The following is a 23,779-nucleotide window of genomic DNA, read 5'->3' on the forward strand; positions in this document are numbered from 1 at the left end:
AATTCCACCTATCCATCCACAAACCACAACACCAGAAGCGCTACTTCAATATCTCTGTTTATTGGGATTTTGAAATTCCCGCTTCTGGTCTTTCGGTATTTAGGGGTTTCGGCTATATGGTCTCGAGATTTTGACATTCGGTATTTCAAAATTTCAAGATTATGTAGTGAACCTGATGAGAGGTATACCTGTACTTTACTTACAGAGGTGGGCACTAACTTTAAGTGGGGCACTAAGCATGTGTTCCTTCTCTCATATACATCATGTTTGCATGTTGAAAAATGTTAACAATCGCTAATATTTTCCTTTTTTCTAGATGTCTGCCTATACCTTCAAGAAATTTAGTAGTTGTATAAATTAACTTTTCCCAATTACAGCATGTTTTGCTTTTCTTTTTCAGTGGTGGTGATGGGTCTTTGCCCCTATTTTCTTTTTTTCCATTTTTTTATCCAAGTATGGACATTTGTAGCCAATTTACTTTTTATGACATGAATTTGTTTTTTTGTGCAGCACTTATTGGACTACTGAGCCCCATCATTGTGCCCAGGCAGCACAGATGGTGAGCCATGACACTGTTATAACAAATAAGTTCATAAATGCTAAGGTCCTTATATCGTCAAGGAAACTGATTCTCTCACTTCAAGAAAAATACTAAGTCACCTGCCCAGATATCTAAGTTTTTTGAAAATATTGCCAAACTTTCTCACCTCTTGATCTCCTGTAGAGGCTTATTCTATAATGCTGCAACTCAATATAAAATATAAGCATCTCATACTTGTGTTAAATTTAGGAATGTGGAAATTCAAATTTATATTTCTTTGGTTCAGTTTATTTTCAGTTTCTCAAGTTAATGACACTTCAATGCCTTGTATACAAGTATAAATGTTTGCCTAATATAATGGTAATGCAGAGTGTATAAATTAAGATGCTTGCATCTGCTGGTATATTCCATTTCCATGTGATATGAAATTTTCTTTGTAGAATTTCACTGTACAGTCTCTGTTTTCTTAGTTGTTTGGATGTATAACTATAGAACATATTACTATTGTATTCTAAAATAGGATGCATATACATCTTAAATAGTAAAGTTAAGCAGTGTATATCCTTGCTAAAATTCTAATCATTATACCTAGCTGTTTTTGTTGCTCTATGTATTATAGGGTCAGCATGCCACCTACAGTGGGAGTTGCTGGAAAAAGTAATTCTCAAATCATTATAATTGGTGTTTACCTTTAATATGTTCAGTCCTAAGTATATTCATTATACAGGCTTTTCTGAAATATCTTATGTTGCATTTGTCAGCAGTGAACTTTAATGTTAAGCTAATTAACATAATCCATTTACAACTATCAGTCATATACTTATTTATGACAACACAATATCAAATGTAACAATAAAACCTATCTTACAGTTATCAGTGTATTTGTTAATCCCGCATTGCTTGGGCCTAGGAATAGAAGCAAAAACTAGATTAAACAAAACAGGGCCCAGACTGGAGCACTGTGGTACTCAAGAAGTAATCGGTTAATACTCTGATATCATTCATTAGTAACTACTGCCTGATTCCTCCCTAATAGTCATTCCGGTATCCACTTAATCATAAACGGATTGAACTTTGCATTGCTTGGTGCTTTAATAATTGACGGAAAAAGTAGAGAATCACAGACTTTTGCAAGGTCTAAGAAGGTGACACCTGATAATTATCCTAAATCACTAGCCACGGTAATTTGACCCTCGAATTTTGTAAGTTTGTTAAGTGCTGATCTGTCCGCAAAAAACAAAAATAATGCTGATCAATATCTAGTAAAGCCATTTTATTTTTTCATTCATAACTTGACCAATATTGAAGCTAAGCTAATCAGTATATAGTTCTTTATCTTATTATGTCATCCCTGCTTCCCTTTTACAAAAAAATAGTCAAACTCCTTTTTTAATATTTCTGGGAGTTTTTCAAAGTTGTTATTTGCTAATAAGGGGTATTTAGTGAATGGGCACAGATTTGTTAATTGCAACTAAAGTCAGCTACACAGTTGGATAGCATATTTATGTAGTGGAAATTATCTTTTTTGTTATAACCTAATTGTGCCTGGGGTGGGGATGTGTTTTTGGTAATTTTGGGGGTCCATCAAGCAATCTAACAGCCACTGGAGACTCTGTGTCCGAGATGTTTGTACTGATTGGTACCATACCTCTCAACCTCTTAGAACAAAACATCTGGACAAAGCCATTAATGAAAGTGGGACAAAGATCCAAAATTAGGCACAATTTTTAAATATTGCTCTTACAAACTTAGAAAGTAGACAAAATAACAGGCTTTGCATTAGCATGAATTTTCTGGAGGGTATGGAGTCTGAAACTCAAAAGTCCGTCATTCTTTTCTAACTTCAGTCTTTAATAATTTACCACTAATCTGCCAAAAAAATACACTTTTATGAAAAACGGACCAAAAATATGAGGTAAAAATCTGGACATTCTGAGAAAATCTGTACAGTTGAGAGGCATCATTGGTACCTATGAAGCTGCCCAGCCCTGATGATGTCTCTGGCTCTACATGGGTGAGATCTCAGTAGTGTAATGATATGCAAGGAATAATACACACCTTGTGAGTGACAAACATTCTTCCAAATGATAGTGCCAAATTTATGACAGAATGTGGGTGGGAATACTCATCTAATCAGGAGAGTTATAATTCAGAAAATAATTGAAATGGAGGGGGGAAAACTATTTGCCTCTAGGAGACAAAACTTAAGTTTAGGACTAAAGACTATATAGGTCTTTAGTGACCAAAAGCCTGTGGGAGGAAAAAAGGTATCCCCTTCCTGCTCTATAATTCACCAGACTTGGAAATTCATTTCATTAAGTTACGTTGAAAAGGGAGATACCTCATTTGGAGGGGCAGGATAAACAAGAAGGAATGGGTCATTGGGCATCTCAATGCTCCCAATGAGGATGATGCCACTTTCAGTGAAAGTTTTTTTGAGGTGTGGTAAAAAATACTATTACCCACACAATTTTTCATTTAGCAGGGGATTTTAATGTAGTTCTTTGCAAGAGCTAGGACAAGGACAGGATATATGTGAAAGTGAAACAATGGATGGAGACCTCTGAAGGGACTGATATCTGGAGGGAAGTGTAGCCATTAAGTCTCCACTCAAATTTTCTGTAGCGATCTCAGCAGGTGAGGTAGTAGATAGTTCTTATCCTTTTTTCAATGCATTACAAGCATACAGTGAATTTACCTATGATGTAGGAGATAGCGATATCAGATCGTCCTCCTGTTACACTGAAAGTAAATATAAATGGTGATTTTCAGAAGTCTAGATGTTGGCGGTAGGTGTACTTTAGATTGAAAAATGAGAAAGATTTAGAGAAATTAATGTCTATTACTACAGAAATCAGGAATATCTCTCTAAATGCCTGTTTGACTAGGCTATGTGGAGGGGGCTGTAAGGTGGTGATAACAGGAGGCATAATAGTGCAAGAGGGCATTAGGAGGAAGGAAAACAATGAACAACAGACAAGAAAACCAGAGAGTTAAAATCAGTGCACAAAAAGATAGTAGAGTAAGGGGGTTTGGCACAGCTGCTTTGAACTTAAATTAGCCACAAAAGTGTACCTCATTGAAGTGACCAAGGTGAAAGCAGAATTAGTAACGAAGAGGCCAATTCTGGTGGCTTAAAAGTAAAGTGTATAGCATGTTTTTTATACAATGGACAACTTGAGTATACGTATCATGTATATAATCCCATTAGGGTGACTCCTCCCTTGAGGGAAGACAATACATAAGGGACTTTCCTTACCTTTTACATGTGCCAGTATAGACCATTATAGAGCAACCTAGCTTCTAACTGGAACTTCAAGGCAGCTTGGATGAGCTTGTTCATTTCAGTTCTGAGGCGAGGTAATCTGTCAATAAACCATTCAACACTTAGGGTTTGCTAGAGCAGATGAAAATTAAAAGAATTTATTTGCGAATGTTAGAGGCTTACTACTTAAGTTAAGAAGAATCCAAACAACACAGGTTATGTTTGTGTCATTGATAATATATATGCTTAGAAATAAATATTCATATACCTGGTGACCATCCAAGTGCAGCGCTCCTGTAGGAACTTATTAATGACTCAGTATTTGGGCAAACAAGCAGATGTATTTCAGCTCAGTATGCTTTTGTTCCAAAATGTTTCAGAGGGTAGGGGCCTCCCCATACATGGATATATAGTATTGCCTTTACGATTAATGAACTCCTGTGACAATTTGTTAATGCAGGTTTGAGAAATGAAGGTGAAGGTTGCAGTATAACAGATTTGAGTGATACCATTCCCCTTGAAAAAGCATGGGAGGTACATGAGGAGAGCATGGAGGAGTTCAGGAGCAGGGCTTGGTACATATGTCCTGTCAATAACGTATTGTGTCATCCCATAGTCCTGACAGATGATAGCAAGCTTCTAAAGACTTTTGGAAAAGCAAAGAAATATGGACGTGTGAGCACCTCTTGGTAAACACAGAAAAAAACAAAGTTTCTGGAGTTTACTAATATATCTACCAAACACCATATTAAAGCTCATGAATGGTAAATCCATGACCAAATCAGCCTAATTTGGCCCAGGCATGAATACTCTGAGGAGATAAACAGAAAGGTCTTTCCATGGAAAAATGGTCTGGTCTGAAGACAGTGAGGATTGGAATAGTTTACAGAGACATATGGGAAAGCAGGGTAAGGGCAGTGAAGAGCCACATAAAGAGAAGATGGAGTAGGCAAGAGGGGGGCTTGCTGACTAAAGACGAATGAGAGCAAGTCTGGGAAGCTATAAGTATCAGCAAATGTGACAGTATATAGGTTTACTCCACCCAAGCTAAGCAACATGCTATAGGCTTGAAACAGAAAGATCAGTATTGTGGAGGTGTGGACAGGAAAATGCAGATGTTTGTTTGTTTGTTTGTTTGTCTTTCGGCTTTTCCCAGTTAGGGGTCGCCACAGCGGAACTCTGGTCTGCTAATGACTGGCAGTAAATTTTCATTAACGCCGATGTGCCAGCTCGATGTTCAACCTTCAACGAAGGCACACCCATTTACCCATGTCTTTCAAACGCCCACCCAACTGCAGGGAGGACATGCAGACTCCACACAGAAGGCACTCCCCGCACTCCAGCTGAGAATTGAACGGGAGAACCTCTTGCTGTGAGGCAAAAATGCTACCACTGCACCACCGTGGATGATGGACAGGAAAATGTAGATAATCCACATATATTTTGGTTATGTGAGTGAGTTAAGAAATACTAGGACCATCTTGCCCAGTGACTGTTTTGCAACTTTGGCAAGACTTCAAGTTTGGACTGGAGATTCTAGATGTTTAGAATAGTCCCAATGAGGGAATCACACCCTCCTTTAATAATGCAGGTTTACTGGGTCCAAACTAGTGTAATTAAAGTTGCTCTATGCCACACAATGGATGACCAAGACAGAACTATCATTAGATATTACAGACCAATCCAGTAGAAAACATATACGCCATCTATGGTAGTCCTTTAAAGATGCATGGCAAGTAAACGTACCAAACGGATGGAATATACTCTTTTTTATATTGGGTATGTCCTAGGTAAATAAGGTAGAGTGACTGTCTGAGAAATATCACATGTGACGTATTATGGTAGAAAGTTTTATGCTGGTCAATTTTTTTCTTATTTATATAGTTGTCTGTTACTCAGTTTGTATATTGATTACTTTAAATTCTCCACCTTCCCGTCACGGTGCTGTTGTGTTTTTAAACTCAAGTGTCTCTCTACTTGTTGACCCATTTAGTTAATATGACCACATATTTTCTTCCCTTTCTTCTTTCATTGGCTATTGGCAATAAGTATGAAATTATCATTTTGTGAAATCATTCCCCTTCAGATATTTAAATGTATTGACCATCCCACTGTTTTCCATACAGCCAGAATACAAACTGCCATCCCCTTCCAACCTATCTTGCTCTTTTAAAATTAGTGTTTGTCCCCTTAGGTTGCTAACTGCTTAGTGCACTCTACAACTCTTAGGATATTAACCCATTTTTTGCATTTTATCTTTAAAATCTGAAACATCTAGTCCAAGATCACCAATTATTGGAGAGCCCAAATTCTGCTTCTCAGTAGTCATCTTGGGACTAGTGCTTCTGTTTTTCTTCTGGTGGTGTAGTGTCAGTGTCAGTGGTTCAGCAGGTGGCATGCTTACATCTGGTGCAGAAGGCTGTAGGTTCTGTTCTTACACTAGGTAGATCAATTGCTGATACTACAGTGCAGCATAAGGAAGACGCTGAACTACCTTCAGCTAAGACAGTAAACTGAGGTCCCATCTGCTTGAGTTAGTGGTCAGTCAGGTGGTTGTAAAAGATCCCACAACACCTATTGAAAACAGTAGGGGCCCTTTATTCCCTCTTAGACAGGGGTATCCTGTGCTGATCTTAGATTTGCACGCAAACATAGACTACATATCTTGGTCCATAAGGCAACAAGGGTATAACATGGCTAGGCTTGTAGAGACCTTAGAGCCAATAGCCTAGTACCTCCTATGATTCTATGAGAGAAGGTGCATAGGAATGTTCTTTTTCTGGAGACTGCTGAGCACCAGAAAGCCTGATAAGTGCTTCATAGATGCCAACTTGGAATATGTGCTTATATTTTGTTCCTGTAAAGAGAAGGAGCAGAGGTCATTGATTCCTGACTGTCTTTGATTAGGCAGTGAGTGCCTGTGTGGGACCTTCCTGATTGCTATTCAAAGCATCTACCAGGAAAAGCCTACAGACCCCTGCATTACATGGTACCAGACTGTTGATCACCAAAGAGCCTGTGGCTTGCTTCTCGTCTTAGGATTGGTGCTACTGTTTTGCTTCTGGTGAGAGAAGAAGCAAAGTGGCATTGTATCCCAGCAGTGTGAAGTTCTGGAGAGACCAGCACTAGTAGTAGCCAGGCAGTAGCCAATCAGTTAAAACTCTTTTCAGCATTCTTGACAAAGGTAATTCTTTTTTTTCCAGTAAGCAATGCTTGATTAGCTGCTGTCTAACCTAACTTCAGAATATCTCTCTGAATATTTCATCCATAAATCATCACGGTCTACTAATTTCCCCTCAAGTGTTTGGCAGTGCCCTGTAAAGACACAAGCACCTTGAGCTGACATTTTTCCTGAAGAGGCACCCTTGAAATTTCACCAATACCTAGTAGGACACAAAGCAACCAGTCTGTAGTGACAAACACTGCACCCAGAGTTGCAAATCAGATACTCCTGACATTACTTTATATTCTCTCCACAACCATATCATCAATAAAAAATGGTCTGTTGCCATGGATGTGAACTTTCACACTATTTCTGTTACCAGCTTGGTGGATATGGGCATCCTGAGGCAATGCAGAAATTGCCTCATGTTTACTGACAGCCATCTAATTCTCAAGCAAACTGATGAGGTATATGGGACCTGTATTTACACAATGTCACTGGAGGCAAATCTCTCCCATAAAAGCACTCCTAATATCAATCAGGTTGTCAGTTGTTCACACGCAGCTCCCATCACACATAGTTCAAAGCAGACACATAGATCCACCTATATTGAGGCGCTTAAACATAACCTTCCTAAACTCCAGAGACCTCTTAGATGAAGTACACATAACAAACACCCTCAGCAGTGTGAAATGCACTCATTCAAAACACCACCCATATCAACACATGCAGCCATGTTATGGAGTGTCTACTTCTAAGCCCATAAGGCAAGCCACCACACAATCTAACATTCTGGCCATATCAGGGACAGGATCCACCACATTATGTATGCACTCAGGTCACTGGAACACAAGTACCAGTATGTCACAGTGAAAGTCCATGTGGGTGTAAATGACCTGAGACATAACTCCCTATACTGTATGAAGAGATACATCATGGAGCTCTCGGAATACGTGTCCCAGGCTGGTATGAGCTTGCATTGAATAGCATTTTACCTTCTCCAATAATGATGCCACAATATGAACAGAAGATGATTGAGTTTAATAATTGGCTTAGCTGCTGGTGTCATTCTAAGGTTATTTGTCAGCATGGAAGGAGATGGCTAACAGACCACACTGCTTTGCCAGGAATGGTCTGTACCTCTCCCATCTAGGCTTTTGAATATTAGCTAAAACACTGTTGTCTTCCATAATGTCTTTTTTGTGTAATGCTAAACTGAAAATACTTCTGATACAGCAAATCAAAACCAAGAAAATAGAAAGGTATTGCTGCTCAATGCTAGGATTCTAAATAAGAAACTCCACTTCCTACAAGCTTTCCTCACCCTAGAGAATGCTGATGTCTGTGCAGTCACTGAGACATGGTTTAAAGTTGTGGAGAGCAGACCAGCAGTGCAGTGCTATAATGCCTTCCATACATTTAGGCCAGCTATTACACAGACAGAGACCAAAAGGGGAGGTGTCTCAATTTACGTCGGAAATAAATAAACCTCAAGGGTGGTCAAACAGGACAATGCACTTGAGCTTCTCCACATTCAAATCACTACAGGCAAAATCCCATACCACTTCCTTGCAAGCTAAAGGTCCTTCTTTATGACCAAAGAAACCCATAATGTATTTAAGATTATTGGAAACACTCACCATTCGGCCCAATACCATATTCATGGGTCAATTTAATTATCCACTATTAAATAGTAGTCATTTATGACACCAAGATTCCTGGATTTTGTAAACGCGAACTCTCTGGACAAGATTGTCAGTATGTCTACCTGGGGAGCAAACATACTGGATCTGGTCCTCACTAATATGGGAAAATGCTGAACATTCCTTAGTGTAATGTCTTCTCTGGCAAGATCAGATTACAAGATAGTCTCTTTTGAAGTAAAAATAACACCTGGAAACCTAGCTAACCATGGAATGTTCAGGAACTACTCTAAGGCTAACATCCTACTATTAGTGAAAACCCGGCAACATTTTAAGCCATTATAAACCATTATAACACTGCTGCCTATGCAGAACTGTTTCCAGAAACCCTATACAAACATGTTAATATTAATAGACATATAGAGGCTTCTGTGCCCATCAGGAAGAAGTACCAAACTAACTCAAAAAACAAGCTACCCTGGTGGAATCACAACATCTATAGGCTGTATAACAGAAGGAAGATAATTATAGCAGAAATTAAGAGGTGTAGCACCCAGCAGGATAAATGCACTCTCATCAAACTAAATAAACAACTCGGAGGACAAATAAAATTTATCAAAGCCAATTTTGAGGTAAAGTCAATACAAAATTGTGTGCAGAGCTAATTGTAAATGGAATAACCTACACTGAACTAGAAGATATAGCAAACTTACTGGCTGAAAAATTCAGCTCCAACTTTACCCCTCTCTCCCCTTTCAACCTTCCCTTAGGAAATACCAAAAACTGCCACTACTATCACTAGGAAACAAATCCTCAATGATCTCTCTGAAGCCAAGAACCTTGCATATTTGGGTCCAGACAATATCCCAGGTTGCCTTTTAAATAGCATGAAACATGACTGTCAGGCCCTCTAGAATCAATATTTAACTGTAGCCTCCAAACATGCTCCATGCCTCATGAGTGGAGAACAGCAACAGTCATCCCTCTGCACAAAATACGGACATCTACTGACCCTGGAAACTACAGACCCACAAGACTCACTAGTCTTATATGCAAAGCCATGGAAAGAATTATCATGGAAATGATCAGTATTGACAGAGGAACCCCCCAAACAGTAGACATAACCCAATTTATTTTTATCAAGGGCAGGTAATGTCTACTCAACCTGGTGGACTTCTTTAAGAAGTCACCAAAGCAATGGATGAGGGAAAAATGTTTCACACTGCCTGCCTTGACCTGGCCAAGGCATTTAACACAATACCCCACTTGGGTATTGTTGACAAACTCAAGAAGTTAGGCATAAAATCTTACATCACCTGGTAGGTATCCAGTTGGCTCACAGACAGGACCCAGGAAGTTAGAATTGGGGCTTAACCTCTACAAAGAGGCCAGTCACAATTGAGTGCCTTAGGGAGTAGTTCTAACACTGCTCCTTTTTGGCATTTACTTCTTTGAAGTCAAGGGCAATGCCAAGGGCCCCTGGCTGACCAAATTTGCAGATGATTGTAAATAAATAGCAGTTATAGAATCCCCCCCAACACTAATATTCTCCTGGAAGGGCTTATACAGGCAAATAACTTGTGTCAGAACCATAGACTAAAACTAAATGCCAAGAAATGCATAACAGTATCCTGCCCTGGTGGATCCTCCTGCATGGCTCTTGTGGTTTCTAGCCTACCAAGCACTTATGAACCTATGCGTTTCTATTGAACATTGTTTTGTTATTGTTGTCATATTATTTACCTAAATAAATATAATTAAAAAAAAAGATCTGAAGGGGATAAGTCATATAGTGTATTGTGGAGTTGTGGAAAGGACATTGATAGCCTGAAAAAGTCTGGTTTTACTGTGCAGTCCTAATATCAAAATCAAAAATCAAAAATCAGTGGTACAACATGTAGCCCACTCCCCTTTGGTGCAAAAACAGTGGTTTCCATTCCACCATTCGATAGATTAATTACAACACGGCAGTGCAGCATAAATGTGTAGGGGGGGTACAGCACTCTTAAGTGTGTCGCCCTTTGGAAGAGAAGTTAAACCAAAGTCTCATCTGCTTGAGTTACTGGTAGCCCAGGTGGTTATAAAGAATCCCACAGCGCCTATCAAAAATAGGGATGTTCATTGATGGCCTGGTCAAATTTCTTCTAGTAGTATAAATACTACCTCAGGTCTCTCATGAAAAGAGGGCCACCAGCTTATTAGGACTAACCTACTCAAAAAAGGGTAAATAAATAAATGAATTATGGTGGAAGGGCATACCGTTATCAGATTTACTATTGTCATTTTTTCTTTCTTGTATAGTGTTGTAATGCAGTTTGCTTATACATGTGCTAGCATAGTTTATGGCTTGTTTATTGTTAAGCTTTCCAGTGTACATTATCAATGATTTTTTTGTTGTTTTTTGGGGGGATAATAAAATACACTGTTAAAATATACACACAAATGGGGCAGGATTCATTAAGCACTCAAGGTTCTCAAGATTTCATTACCATTTTTTCAAATGCAATTATAGCAATTATGCAATTATAGCAGCCTTAAAAGTGGAAATGAAACATTGTAGAGATGTTATAATTATTTTTTTCATGGAAACCTTTGAAATGACTCCCCGACACACACAATCAAACAAAGGGATTCATGACACTTGTTTGGAATCAATGCAAAAGAAATGTACAGCAATTACCTTATTTCTGTGCATAGTTTTGCAACAGGAATAATTCTTTTGAAACCGTCTACTGAATCTACATACTGAGAAAGATTAAAAGACTCAGAGGTTTCATCAGACATTTGTAAAACTATTGCGAGTGCAGAATATTCAGATGGAGAGAGCTTTCTTGTTGCGAAGGCTCCTGAAGTCAGACAGTGCTTTACTTCATCGACAATGGAATTTTCACCAATTTCACTTAAACAATGCAAGAGGTTCATGCACCGTTCTGGCGAAATGTCCCTTTCCAACATATTCTTTATGAAGTTAGCAATTTTCTGTCTTTCTGATTTAGTCACATTTAATCCCAATGTAAGCCCTTCTAAAATACTTAGATTTTTCTCTGCTCCCATCCCACACAAAAAACGAAAGAACAAATCCATGTGTCCATCTGGACTACTGATAGTTTCTTGGCAAGCTGTTTTGCAAATATTATAAAAAGATGAATTATTACCAAGCTGAGGTATGAAAGTGTTCTTCTTTTTGATATCAAATGACAAGAAAACATAAAGAGCAGCAAAATATTCTTGCATAGTCAAATGAACAAATGAATATGCCTTTTGTTGTAATAAGAACGAATCTACCACAATGATTTCTTTACAAAACCCTCCACAGAGTGTATCTTGGTTTAGATTGTGAGCCTTAAAGTCTTTCTCATAAAAGATCACCTGATGCTTTTTCAGCTTAGTGTATGCTAATTTTCCAATATTCATAATAATATGTTTGCTAGATGCCAGACATTTTGTAGCCTCATTCATTGTCTTCACCACAATGTTACGGCACTGCTGGTAAGTGACAATAACTAGTAAAAAGTTTGCATACACTTCACTAAGGGATTTTGGAATATTATCACCAACTGATTCTGAAATAGAAAGAATATATTCAAACACAGTAGCAAGGAGCCAGCAAAATGTTGGGATGTAGCACATTGTGCTAAGTGTCTTCTGTCTTTTTATGTGTGTGATGATTTTCTGTGCAAGGCATTCATCTGCACATCTTTTGTAAAAATATTCCTCCTTTTCTTTTTCTTCGAATCCTTGAATTTCAGTTATTCTGTCTATGTACTCAGAAGGAATTTTATCAGTTGGTCCTGGCCGGGATGTCACCCAAACTGAAGCTGATGGGACCAGATTTCCTTTAATGATGTTGATTATCATAAAGGACCATGGGATTGAGTCAGTAATCTTACAGCAATGTGGGCAACAGTTAAAATCAAATGGCAGCTTGCTTTCATCTAGACCATCAAAAATAAAAAGACATTTGCAGTTCTCATTGTCAAGGATGGCCTGCAAGTTCTCAATGTATGGATAGAACTGTTGTACAATCTGAAGAAAGCTAAATTTCCTTTTAGGAAGCAAATTTAACTGACGGAATTGGAAGGTAAAAATAAAGTTGAATTCCTGAACAGCCTTTCCAGTGCACCAGTCATAAACTAATTTCTGGACGCATACAGTTTTTCCAATTCCAGCTATTCCTTTAGTCAGCACCATCCTTGGAGGATTTGGTTTCCCAGGTGCTGGATTAAATATTTCATCATGGTTAATAGAATGAAGATGTGAAACACTGGCTTTATGGAAGAACTCCATGTCCCACACTTCATGCTCTCTGCTGACCTGTCCGTGTTCACCATCAGTAATCCATAACGTTGTAAATCTGTCAATTATCAAGGCTTGTTCTCCTGGCTTGACTGAATATTCAGTTAAGTATTTAAACTTGTGTTGCATTTTGTTTTTGTGTTTTGCTTGAAGATCTTTTAGTTGTACATCTGAAAGTAAAGGATATTCAGTTTATATATTTAAAACATGCCATAAAAGGTAACTATAAAACACTGATATAATATTAAAGTAATTCCATTTAATAATTTTATATTGCAAACTGTGGCTGCTTTAAAAGTAGTTGTAAATCTATGCTTTGTTTATTCATGCAGCATGTATCTTAAACTAAGCAGGCATATAATGTGAGAACTAGGTTAGATGTAAAAATAAGACAGAACACATAAGGCATCGGACTAACACACAATTTTGTATTTGAACAGCTGACAGACAAGTCTTTCAATAATAAAGTTCAGCACACAATTTTAGTGTCTAGCAACTATACGCATCATAACGATGGAGAGAAATCCTGACATGCATTTATTACCCTTCAAAATCAATAAACTACCTTATATAAACAGAAGAAAATAAGGTACTGCTTCAGGGTGGAATTTAAAAGTAATGGACAGTGCTGTATGAATGTGCCCTGTTAAGAAAATGGATGTTTTGTTTTGTGTGTGTATGCACAAACTCACACACCCTACACAATTTTACTCATGTGTTCTAACCCTAACCCTCACCCATTCCCTAATTCTAACCCTCCATATTTCATAACTAAAAAGTTCTTCCCTAACAGCACCACTATAGAAGATAAAAGGACATAGAATGCACTCAACACCACACTTGAAAAACAGTAAATGTATTCCCTTACACTAATGCTAAACACATGAATAATTGCACATACACACCAACCGCTATAACCTTTTCAGTCAAACATTCATTTTTCAACACATGCTTGCATATATTTACCTATATCTTTATCTCTCTCTCTCTCTGTAGGTATATATATATATATATATATATATATATATATATATATATATATATATATATATCATATAATATAATATATATATAGTATATAAATACACACACACACACATATATATATACGTTTGTATATATGACACACATAGTCTGTGTATGATTTGATGTCTGGAAAATGTCTGTTTTGGAGAATTTTATTTAGTTGGTTAATTTTCCATCTGTGGGTAAGTGCATGTATGATTGCCTATCCATGTAGAAGAGACAAGGTATAAAGCAATGCAGAGAGAGGGAGAGTGAAAACTAGTGCACTACAGACATGGGGCTCAAGAGACAAAGATTAATTATAGAATCCAGGGAAGTTCATTTTAAAAGGCTAAAATAGAGCCTGAAGCATTCTGAGAGAGTGCCACTAAATGTATTGGTAATTGATAAAGGGCAGCTGGGAGGACTGAGGGCTTTTCTTAAGAAAAAAATACTGTGTTATTAGAAAAATAACCTTGGATTTCAGGTGGGGAACACTAGAAGTAAAATAAATAAAATAAGTGACTCTTGCTGGACTGAAATTTGGGACTTGTTGCTATCAGATAGGAAGGGAAAGTAAAGCTTTTATGAATAACAGATTTGCATCATGAAAAAGACAATTTATCATCTGCTGAAGAAAGTTTTATTTTCATTAAATATTTTAATTTCAAATTGTAAAGACTGCATTTAATGGACTACGAACACTACTGGAGTGGGGTTAAGATATATTTCCCTGAAAAAATTACATTGGTAGAAAGTGTGGGCAGAAAAGAACTTATATTACAAACTGTGAAGATTTGAAGCTGTTGAAAAGAGACCTGTGTGAACTGTGCTCCTCACTCAGAATGAAGGATGTAAGCCTTTTCTAACTGCCTCTTTAGCTGGTCTGAACAGAGTGTTAAGCCTCTCCCTACTTTAGGCAAACTACAGAGTCAGTTAGAAACATAAGCTGGACTTGAAGAGTAAAACAAAGTTGAAAGAGTTGCATGAGAAATCATGGTATTACGACAAATAATTTTTCTAGCAAACAGGTATATTGATGAATTTATTGAACTGGACAGAGGAAGTAATGTTGAAAATTTTAACTACAACACAAATCTTGAAAACTGAGATTTGAAAAAAAATAAAACCATAAAAACATGAGTAAAAGCAAAGTGCTCCAAATGCAAACCAACACAGGCCAAAAGAACACCATCACAGGATAAAGTAGTCTTCCAGATTTATCGATCACTTTCATTCCTTATGAACTTCATCAGAGGTTTCAAAATGTTGACACACTGCATGAAAGTCGTTGGTAGGGCAGTTGATAAATGGATATACAGAATAGTAGAAAGTAAGGTGAGAGATGAGCAGTTCAGATTCAGATCAGGATGCAGCATAAGTGACCCAATGTCTGCAGTGAGACAGATAGTGTTAAAGAAGCCAGAGATGAGGAAAGAGTCTGACTTGGCATTTCTAGACTTGGAGAAAGCTTATGACAAGGCATCCACAATGCTGACTTGGGCAGTCAAGGAATGCTTCAAATCCACAAAAAACATTTAGAATAAGTGCAGGCTATGTACAGAGATTCAATGACAAATGTACATGCAGTGTTAAGATTCCCAGAGGGCTCCAAATGAGAATAGGTGTGCATTAGGGTTCTCTGAGCGTACTGCTGTTCATACTAGTGATGGACTACATTAGTAAACACAAGATGGAATAGAGCAACAAAGCTGCTGTATGCATTTGATATGGCATTACAAGTAGACTCTGAACTGGAACATCAGCAAACAATAAGGCAATGAAATGTAAAACAGAAGACACGTGGGATGACGCTGAGTCCAGACAAGGCAGTTGTCATGGCAGCATATGAGAAAGATCAGAAGATCATGAAAATTGTAACAGAACAGGAAAATAGTCGAGCAAGTTAACAGCTTCAAGTATTTGGGAGAGGAAACTGAAGAGAAAGGAAGTCTGACCATGGAGGTCAAAGCTAGATGCAGAAGGGTTGCACTCAAATGGCACAGACCATCAGGGGAAGTGTGTGATGTATGTATGCTAAAGTAGATGTAGGGAAGTGTGTGACAGATGAAATGTAAGGTGTAAAAAATAATGGTGCATCCAATACTTATTTATGTCACAGCAATCTGGTTAATAAAGACAGAGCTTTTGAGAAAGCTAGAAGTGATGCAGATGAAGTGCCTAGATGTCTGGTAAGATGTACACTGTGGGACAGACAAAGAAATGATAACATCAGTGTAGAAAAAACAGTATTGATCGCAGAGGAGATCAAAGAAACAGCTTACAGCATGCCTCTCAACTGTTGAGAATTTCACAGACTATCCAGATTTTTGCCTCATGTTTTTGGTGGGCTCCTCATAAAATTTGTGGTTTTAATGACAGGCAGAGTTTTGATTTAATGCTCTTCAGAAGATACATATTAATGTAAAATCTGTTATTCTAACAACTTTCTGTGTTTATATGAGCGATATGTAAAATCTGTCCCTGAATTTCAGCCTCGCCTGCATTATTTTTGGCTTTGTCCAGAATTCTTGTGCTAAGAGGTTCAGAGATATGGGTTATGGTCATTCAGCCACATGTGCAGGAAAGCAGAAAACAATTTGGTGAAGAACATCTGAAGAGAGAGCAAGAATACAAGAGGAAATGAGAATATCTAGCCAAGATACAGATGTACTGCATGAGAGAAGACCTGCAACTGTCAGGCATGACTGTCAGAGAAGGTAGGAGAGTGGCACTGAATCAAAAGAGGTGGTGTCAGTGAACATGATACCCCAATTCCATGTAGAAAAAAGGGCAAAAGAGGGTGAACAGTGATGATGGTGATGATTATGCTCTTATAAGGATTATGATAAAGATACAATGTAGTAAAACATGAGAGGTTTTGGCATATCCCTAAATATTTATTAAAAACAAAGGACTGTATAACTGGCAAAATTACAGAGCTATTACTGCAGTCAGAAATTATTCAATATGGGTTAATTAATACTTCAGGAAAGAAGAAAATTGATTTTGAGTGTATGATAGAATAAGAAAGAAAAAGATAATGGGAGAAAGGTGATAAAGATTACAAAGATGAGATGACAAAAGTTAAAGATGTTGCAGAATAAGAAGAGAAATGTTATGGATTGAGAAGAAGGAAAAAAGCTAGAGTGTTAAGGGAAAATATGCAAGTATCTGAAATAATATACATGCATTACGCAATTATGTTTTGATGATAATCTCAAAGCACAGAAACTTTAGCACAATGACCTAAGAAAAATAAGCTAGAAAGAGCAGTAGCAAAGCTCAGGGACCCTATGAGAGGAAGAAAACTAGAGATTCTGAGGAAATAATGGAGATATTCTAGAAAGTTTATGAAAACTTATATAATTAAGAGGAACAGAAACATCAAGATAAGGTAAAATTGTACTTAGTTATGGAAGGTTTAGATATGCCAATGTTAGAGGAAGAGGAGGCTAAACAACTAACTGGTGATGCACAGTCTAATCAATCAATAAGTAAATCTACAGAACAGATGACATTACTGTATGAATGGCATTGTTCAATAATGATCCAAAGACTGGAAAAGTGCCTGCATTTGGGAAGAAGGCAGTAGTGGCAGTACCCCTGAGATGGAAAGGGCCCTACAGACCCTGCATCATATAGACCAGTTTCAATTCTAAAAAATGGCAATAGCTTGTTTGTGTCTATATTAGCAAAACATGCAAAAATGCTACCAAAACTGATAGACTTGGGTCAATGTGACTTTGTGGAAGGGAGACAGCCATTTTATAACATTAATAGAACAGTGATGATACAGAGAAAACTGGAACATTAAAACCACCACTATTGCTGCTAGAACTTTATGAACAGGGCAATGGTAGCATAATGTATTCATTAAAAGAATAATAACATAAATGAAAAGAATATATGAAGGTTTGGAGGCAAGAATAAAGATGGGTGTGGTTCTTTCACATTGGCTGAATATGAGTAGAGGATCTTGAAAGGGATGACTTGTTTCCCCTTTACTATTTGTAATATATTTGGAGCCCTTGACAAGGAAAATAAGGGTTCACAAATTCAAGAATGTAATTGGTATGGCTTCATTTGCAGACAATATTATATTACATTTTGCAAATCCAGAACACAGTATCCCTTTGCTGTGCAATAGTTTAAGCAAGTTTCAGGCATTTTTGGGATATAAAATAAAGGAAGAAAACGCAGCAGATCTAGATTATTTGCCCATTGATGAGCTAATTCAAGAGAGTGCATGTTATGGGGAAGTTAAAAAAATGAAGTACTTAGGTATATGGCTTAAAGAGGATTCTGTTATGGAGGCTAAAAACATGGGAGGAGACCGAGCAGAATATTGCTGAACAGTTAAGAGACTGGAAGATTGTGATCATGGTCCAGGACAGTAAGCTGCAAGCAGTGAAAAAATGTTTAGCTCTTTTGTTTTTTGTATATATAGTATGTGCATGCATGTGTGTGTGTATGTGTGTACGTGTGTATGTATGTGTGTGTGTGTGTGTGTGTGCGTGTGTGCACGCTTGTGTGCGTGCATATGTACATATATGTATGTCTTTGCCTGTGTCTGTTTTTAGATATGTTATGTGCATGCAAGCATGTGTGTGTGTGTGTGTGTGTGTGTGTGTGTGTGTGTGTGTGTGTGTGTGTGTGTGTGTGTGTGTGTGTATATGTGTGGTCATGTATGGTCGTGTGCATATTTGTATGCATGTGTTTGTGTCTGTGTGAGTGTGTGCATATATGTTTGTTGGGATGGTAAAAGAGCATGGGTTAAGTGGGATCAATTGAGTCCATCAACTGATCTTTATATATAGAACAGAAAATTGGGAAATTATAATGAAGAAACAGGGAGGAAATATGAAAGATAAAGAGGGACTAATATTTTGGTTACAAGCCATTAAGAATAATAGCAATTATACAGAACTCTCTTAAGTGGCAGACATTCTTTTAAAAACTAAATCTTGGTGGACATGGAGACATGAGAGTTAGCCAATAGGGATGTCTGTAAGTAAAATTACAGAGAAGAAACAGGAAGACAATTAAAAAAATGGAAGAAATCAACAAAAGAACCAAGGTACCAGAAGGCACTAAACTGTGATGAAAAAGTAATAAAATATGACAAAGTAAAGAATGCGTTTGAACCACATGTCCGAGACTAGTCTTGTCAGAGTTTATGGTTGAGTTAAGAACAGGAAATGCTATTAAAAAGGTGATCTAAAATATTATATGATAACTATGAAAACCAGACGTTGGAGCTTAGAAAAGAGTGGAAAAACAGGATAGGTAAGAAAAATCACAAAGGAACAGTGGAACAAAATATGTATTGCCCCTGGTATGTATCTCAGTCCAGCTAGTTTAATGCTTTTTGCAAGGAAGTGCTTAAGTAGGTACTTTTATACCAAAGTAAACTTCAGAGGATTCCCTCAAGAGGAGTATGGATGTGAGAGATATGAATGGGAATGGAGAGGAACCTGGAAATATATTTTCTGGAAATGTATGGACTAGATAGACTTTAAAGATGCCATACAAAATACCTTGCCACAAATATTAGGAAAACAAATTACAGTAACTAAGGAGATAATCTTTCTGAGCTGCAGTTTAGGATTACAAAAGCCAAGACATAGTAAGGCCTTTTTTAAGTTTGTCATTGATAGCAGCCAAAACAGCAATCCCAAGAAAGTGGGCATCAAGGATTTAGACAACTACAGAAGAGGTACTGAATATTTTAAATAAAATAAAATAATTGGAGGTGACATCTTTCAAAGAGGGAGGGTGTAAACTGCATGAATATAAATAGTGTATATGGAAACGGTTTATAGAAAGTATCTTTCAAAGGGGGGGGGGGCTGTTGAAGAAGCTTTGGCAGAAAATGAATGATATAAAGGTATGTTGGAATTTAGATGGAAAATTCAGTTACAATGAAAAATTATATGTATAAAATATGAAGACGATCATGCAAAGTATTACTTATTTTTTTAATTATTGTATGTGAACTCATGTTGCAAGTTAATGTGTGATAAGTAAAGCTGTTTTGTTAAAAAATATATATTGCAACGTCTATGCCCTTAAGCAACAAGGACAGGAAAATATTTCTGTAAAAGAAGATTTAGAAAAAATGAATCAGTGACTGAGATACAACTTGTGAAAAAATAAATCATATCAACTAGCTTGAAGTAATGGAAACTGCGTTTGTGTGAAAAAGCAAGATGTATAGCCAAACATGTAGCAACTGTGGAAGCCTTTTGTTGCAGTAGAGGCATTACTTCACTATACTCTGAAGCGGGGAATGAAAATGTAAAGCTGAAGAAGGAAGAGAAAGAATTATGTAGCAGAAAACCTGAGCCAAAATTACTGCCAGCACAGTCACAAATAGCTTCTATTGTCTAAGACCTACATCAAAGAATGGAAAATGACTACGGAGGCATGATATGAAGGGGATGTGGTGCTAGGGAACTTTTCTAAAATGAGTTTGCCACAAAGCTGATGAACAGATATGTGACGGAGCACCCCAATTAATCTGAAGTCCAGTACAGCAACCTTGGGGTCAAGGTATACCAAAATACACTTTCTTTAGTAGAAACAAAATCATGTTTAGACAATGTTCAAACAGGCAGTTTCATCATATATTGTGAGAATCCCAAAACAAGGAAATTAGCAAAGAGAAAAACAGGGCTCTGAATGTACTACATGAGAAGTTTGCTGATGACTTAAAGATTTCTGTTTGAAGCTTCATTGGATGTTACCATCAAAAATCACAACAACTTAAAGCAATTAGTGATACACCTGCCAGTAAAAGAACACAGCAGAAGAATCAAAAGTTGAAGGCCAGTGTTAAAAACTATAAAAATAATTTTTCAACCTATTTTTGGGAACTTTACATTCTTAAGATTGAAGAAAAAGAAGTAAGCAAACTGATGAAATAGAAAGAAGCTGCAAAGGTAGAAAATCCAGCAAAGATCTTGTTTATAAAACATTTCTGGAAAGGCCACAAAATAGAAGCTTTCTAGTGTAAGGTACCTTGAGAAATACATAACAATAATAATAATGTTAAAATTAAAAATGAAATGAAATACATGCATTAAGTAAAAAAAACACATGGAAGAAGAACTAAATGCTAAGAATTTTATTTTTATCCTCAAGAAGAATGATGAAGTTTGTGCCCATTCTGACAAGGTCTACCATGGTGATGTCCAAATAAATGTCTACTTGTGGACTCTCAACACACAACCCACATCATCCCCCATGAATCCAACCCTAGCAGACCTACATGCTGTGGCAGCTGAGGTGCCATCCTATGTGCCACAAAGGGTGAATTAGCTGAATACTCTGAGACAAACTGGTAGGTCCTTTCCTGCGGAAAACCAGGTAACAATTACACACCGATGCCAGGAAGAATCTATGCTACATAAGACTGTTCATAAATGTAATGGTCTGCAGTGCTTTCCCTGTTTTCAATTTGGACATTTTGTTAGAAACTGTTCTGTTAGGTAATGCTGTACAAAATATGCGCAGCAAAAGAAAATATGCTAACAAAGTGTTTTGATCTACGAATTACTGATTATTTACTCTAGGTAAATAAGCAAAGTATCTTTAAGTGTTAGAACAGGCAAGCTGACAATGATCAGGTATACCTGTCTCTGTGTTAAGGGAACAACATAAAGTCTGGTTTGGTTTAGGATGATAAACCCACTGATGTAGTAGTTTCACCAGGGCACTGCTAGAAGCCACAAAGGGTCTAGAATACTAAAGGAGTCCCTTATTTGGGATTGGGCAGACTTTTGTAATGACCGTGAAAAAAGTTAGCTTATCTCTGATTCCCCGCAATGTAATATAATCTTTTTATTTAGTTAAAAGGGGGTTATTTTCCAATTCTGCTTAAGTGGGTTTGTGGCTGCCCCACTTCATACAGAAATGAAAGAAGGACATCACAATGACATAATATACTGAAGCTTGAGTTCTAAGAAAAAAAAATGATTTCGATGAGAAGTTGAACAGAATGCATGAGAGTTCGTTTTAAAGGCCAAAACACAGCCTGAGAGACTGAATGGCACTGTTGAGAAAAGTGGTGTACTAAAGTTGGGAGAACTTTAGGGTTTGTCTTGATAACATTTCTATATTTTGCTAGAAAATGAGACCTGGATTTCAGGTGAAGAGTAAGAGAAATTCAAGTAGTGAAGTTCGGTGGTCTGAAATGTTTGACCTGTTGCTACCAAATGCAAAGGTAGAGTAAAACTTTTATGTGTCATTTGTTACTTAGGAAGACAGTTGAAGTTATGCTGAGGAAAATGCACTTATGTTCCAAATGAGGACTCATATGCAGTGAACTCCTAGAGGGTTGAATGTGTTAAGAGTGTTTTGTACTTGAATATCCTTTTATAATCCCCTGAAACGTTTATTAAGAGATGTCACAGGGAAATTGACATACGGCATCATACATGGGTTGCAAAAGTAACATTTAGGATTTCTTGTTATAGTCTAGCATTGTAGCAGGTTTCAAATGGATGACATTTTACATCTGATCAAGAAACAGGATAACAGTACTACAAAGAACATATGTACTGGGTTTTATTAAATAATAAAGAAATATCATATATATGTTTCGCCAGAAAAGGCACCATTTCTGTTACCACATTGAGGGTGAGAGGTGTGGTGCTATGTAAATCAGGATTTATAGGCAGAGAAATCCTTGAGGGTAGAATGGTAGTACTAAGTGTGGTTTGTACATGAGTAGCCTATTATAATTCCCTAAAACTTTTATTATTGGCTGTTGTAGAATGATGGCTATATGGCCTTATACACAGGTGCCAAATGTAATGTTTCAAAGCATGTTTGGTGTCATAGTCTGGTATTATACCCATGTTGTGATCTTTGATCAGTAGGCAGAATGAAACTAATGTCCAGAATACACTACCTCAGAAGTAACAGCATGTATATGTTTTACTGGGAAAAAAACAAACATTTCTGTTCCTTTTGCAGGATGAGATCCAATCTTTGTGTCCTGACTAAGGCAATATGCTGCAATGTACATCAGGACTAAATTGAGTCAAATTTGTGCAGTAGATTGACAACCTTTATACTTTTGTGTCCTGTTATAATTCAATGAAACTTTTACTATGAAATGTAATAGGTGACATATGGCCTCATTCATCGGTGGCAGATGAAATATTTTGGAGAACTTTTGTTAAACATCTTTATTAAAAATCACATTGTAATTGTAACGTGGGATTACATACATTAATAGAAAGAAAACAAACCATAAATGTAATCATTGTTGTTGCCATTCAGTATGCATATATTTTTTAACAATTTTCATTTACTCTAACAACAACAAAGTTGCTAAAGTCCTGCCTTCAATTAAACCTCACTCCTCCTGAACATTATTTTGCACATATTGCTCCCAGAAATTCCATTTTTTTATGAAATATGCTCCTTCCCTTTTCAAAAGATCTCACTTTCAATTCTTTTATCTCCTTCACACTCTCCACAACTTCCTTTACATTGGGAATAGATTTTGATTTCCATTTTCTAGCAATTATTTTGTTGGCAGTCAATGATATTAAACTTAGTAAGGCTTTACTATGTCTCTGCAAGTCATGTACTTTATTCCAGATCAAAAGAATCTATTTAATTAGTTACAACTATTTGTTCCCCCACCATTTCTGTCAAAGTACTCCTCTGTAGGGATTTCTTATGTACAGTCTGGTATTACACTTGATCTACTATGTGGGATAGCCTCTGACCAGGAAACAGGGACTGTCACACTGTTTGTAAAGCTTTTTAGCTAGTTTCACTGTGTGAAAGGTATTAACTGGAAATTTTCTCTAGTTGTTAAGCACGTTTGTTTGTTCTTATTTTCTGCC

At 37.1% G+C, this 23,779-nt stretch overlaps 1 protein-coding gene across 2 annotated transcripts in view; it reads right to left on the reverse strand.

Moving 5' to 3' along the window:
* The window catches only part of LOC122802555 (NACHT, LRR and PYD domains-containing protein 3-like), an 826,460-nt gene that overhangs the window by 660,882 nt on the left and 141,799 nt on the right, over nucleotides 1–23,779 (reverse strand). For both annotated transcript variants that reach the window (XM_044072217.1, XM_044072216.1), the window contains exon 4: nucleotides 11,293–13,078. In XM_044072217.1, coding sequence (XP_043928152.1) covers nucleotides 11,293–13,078 — 1,786 coding nt within the window. The remainder of the gene's footprint in view (nucleotides 1–11,292; nucleotides 13,079–23,779) is intronic.

Source organism: Protopterus annectens, chromosome 5.part0, assembly GCF_019279795.1.
Source record: "Protopterus annectens isolate FY-2018-M chromosome 5.part0, PAN1.0, whole genome shotgun sequence".
In the NCBI taxonomy this organism is placed as follows: domain Eukaryota; kingdom Metazoa; phylum Chordata; order Ceratodontiformes; family Protopteridae; genus Protopterus; species Protopterus annectens.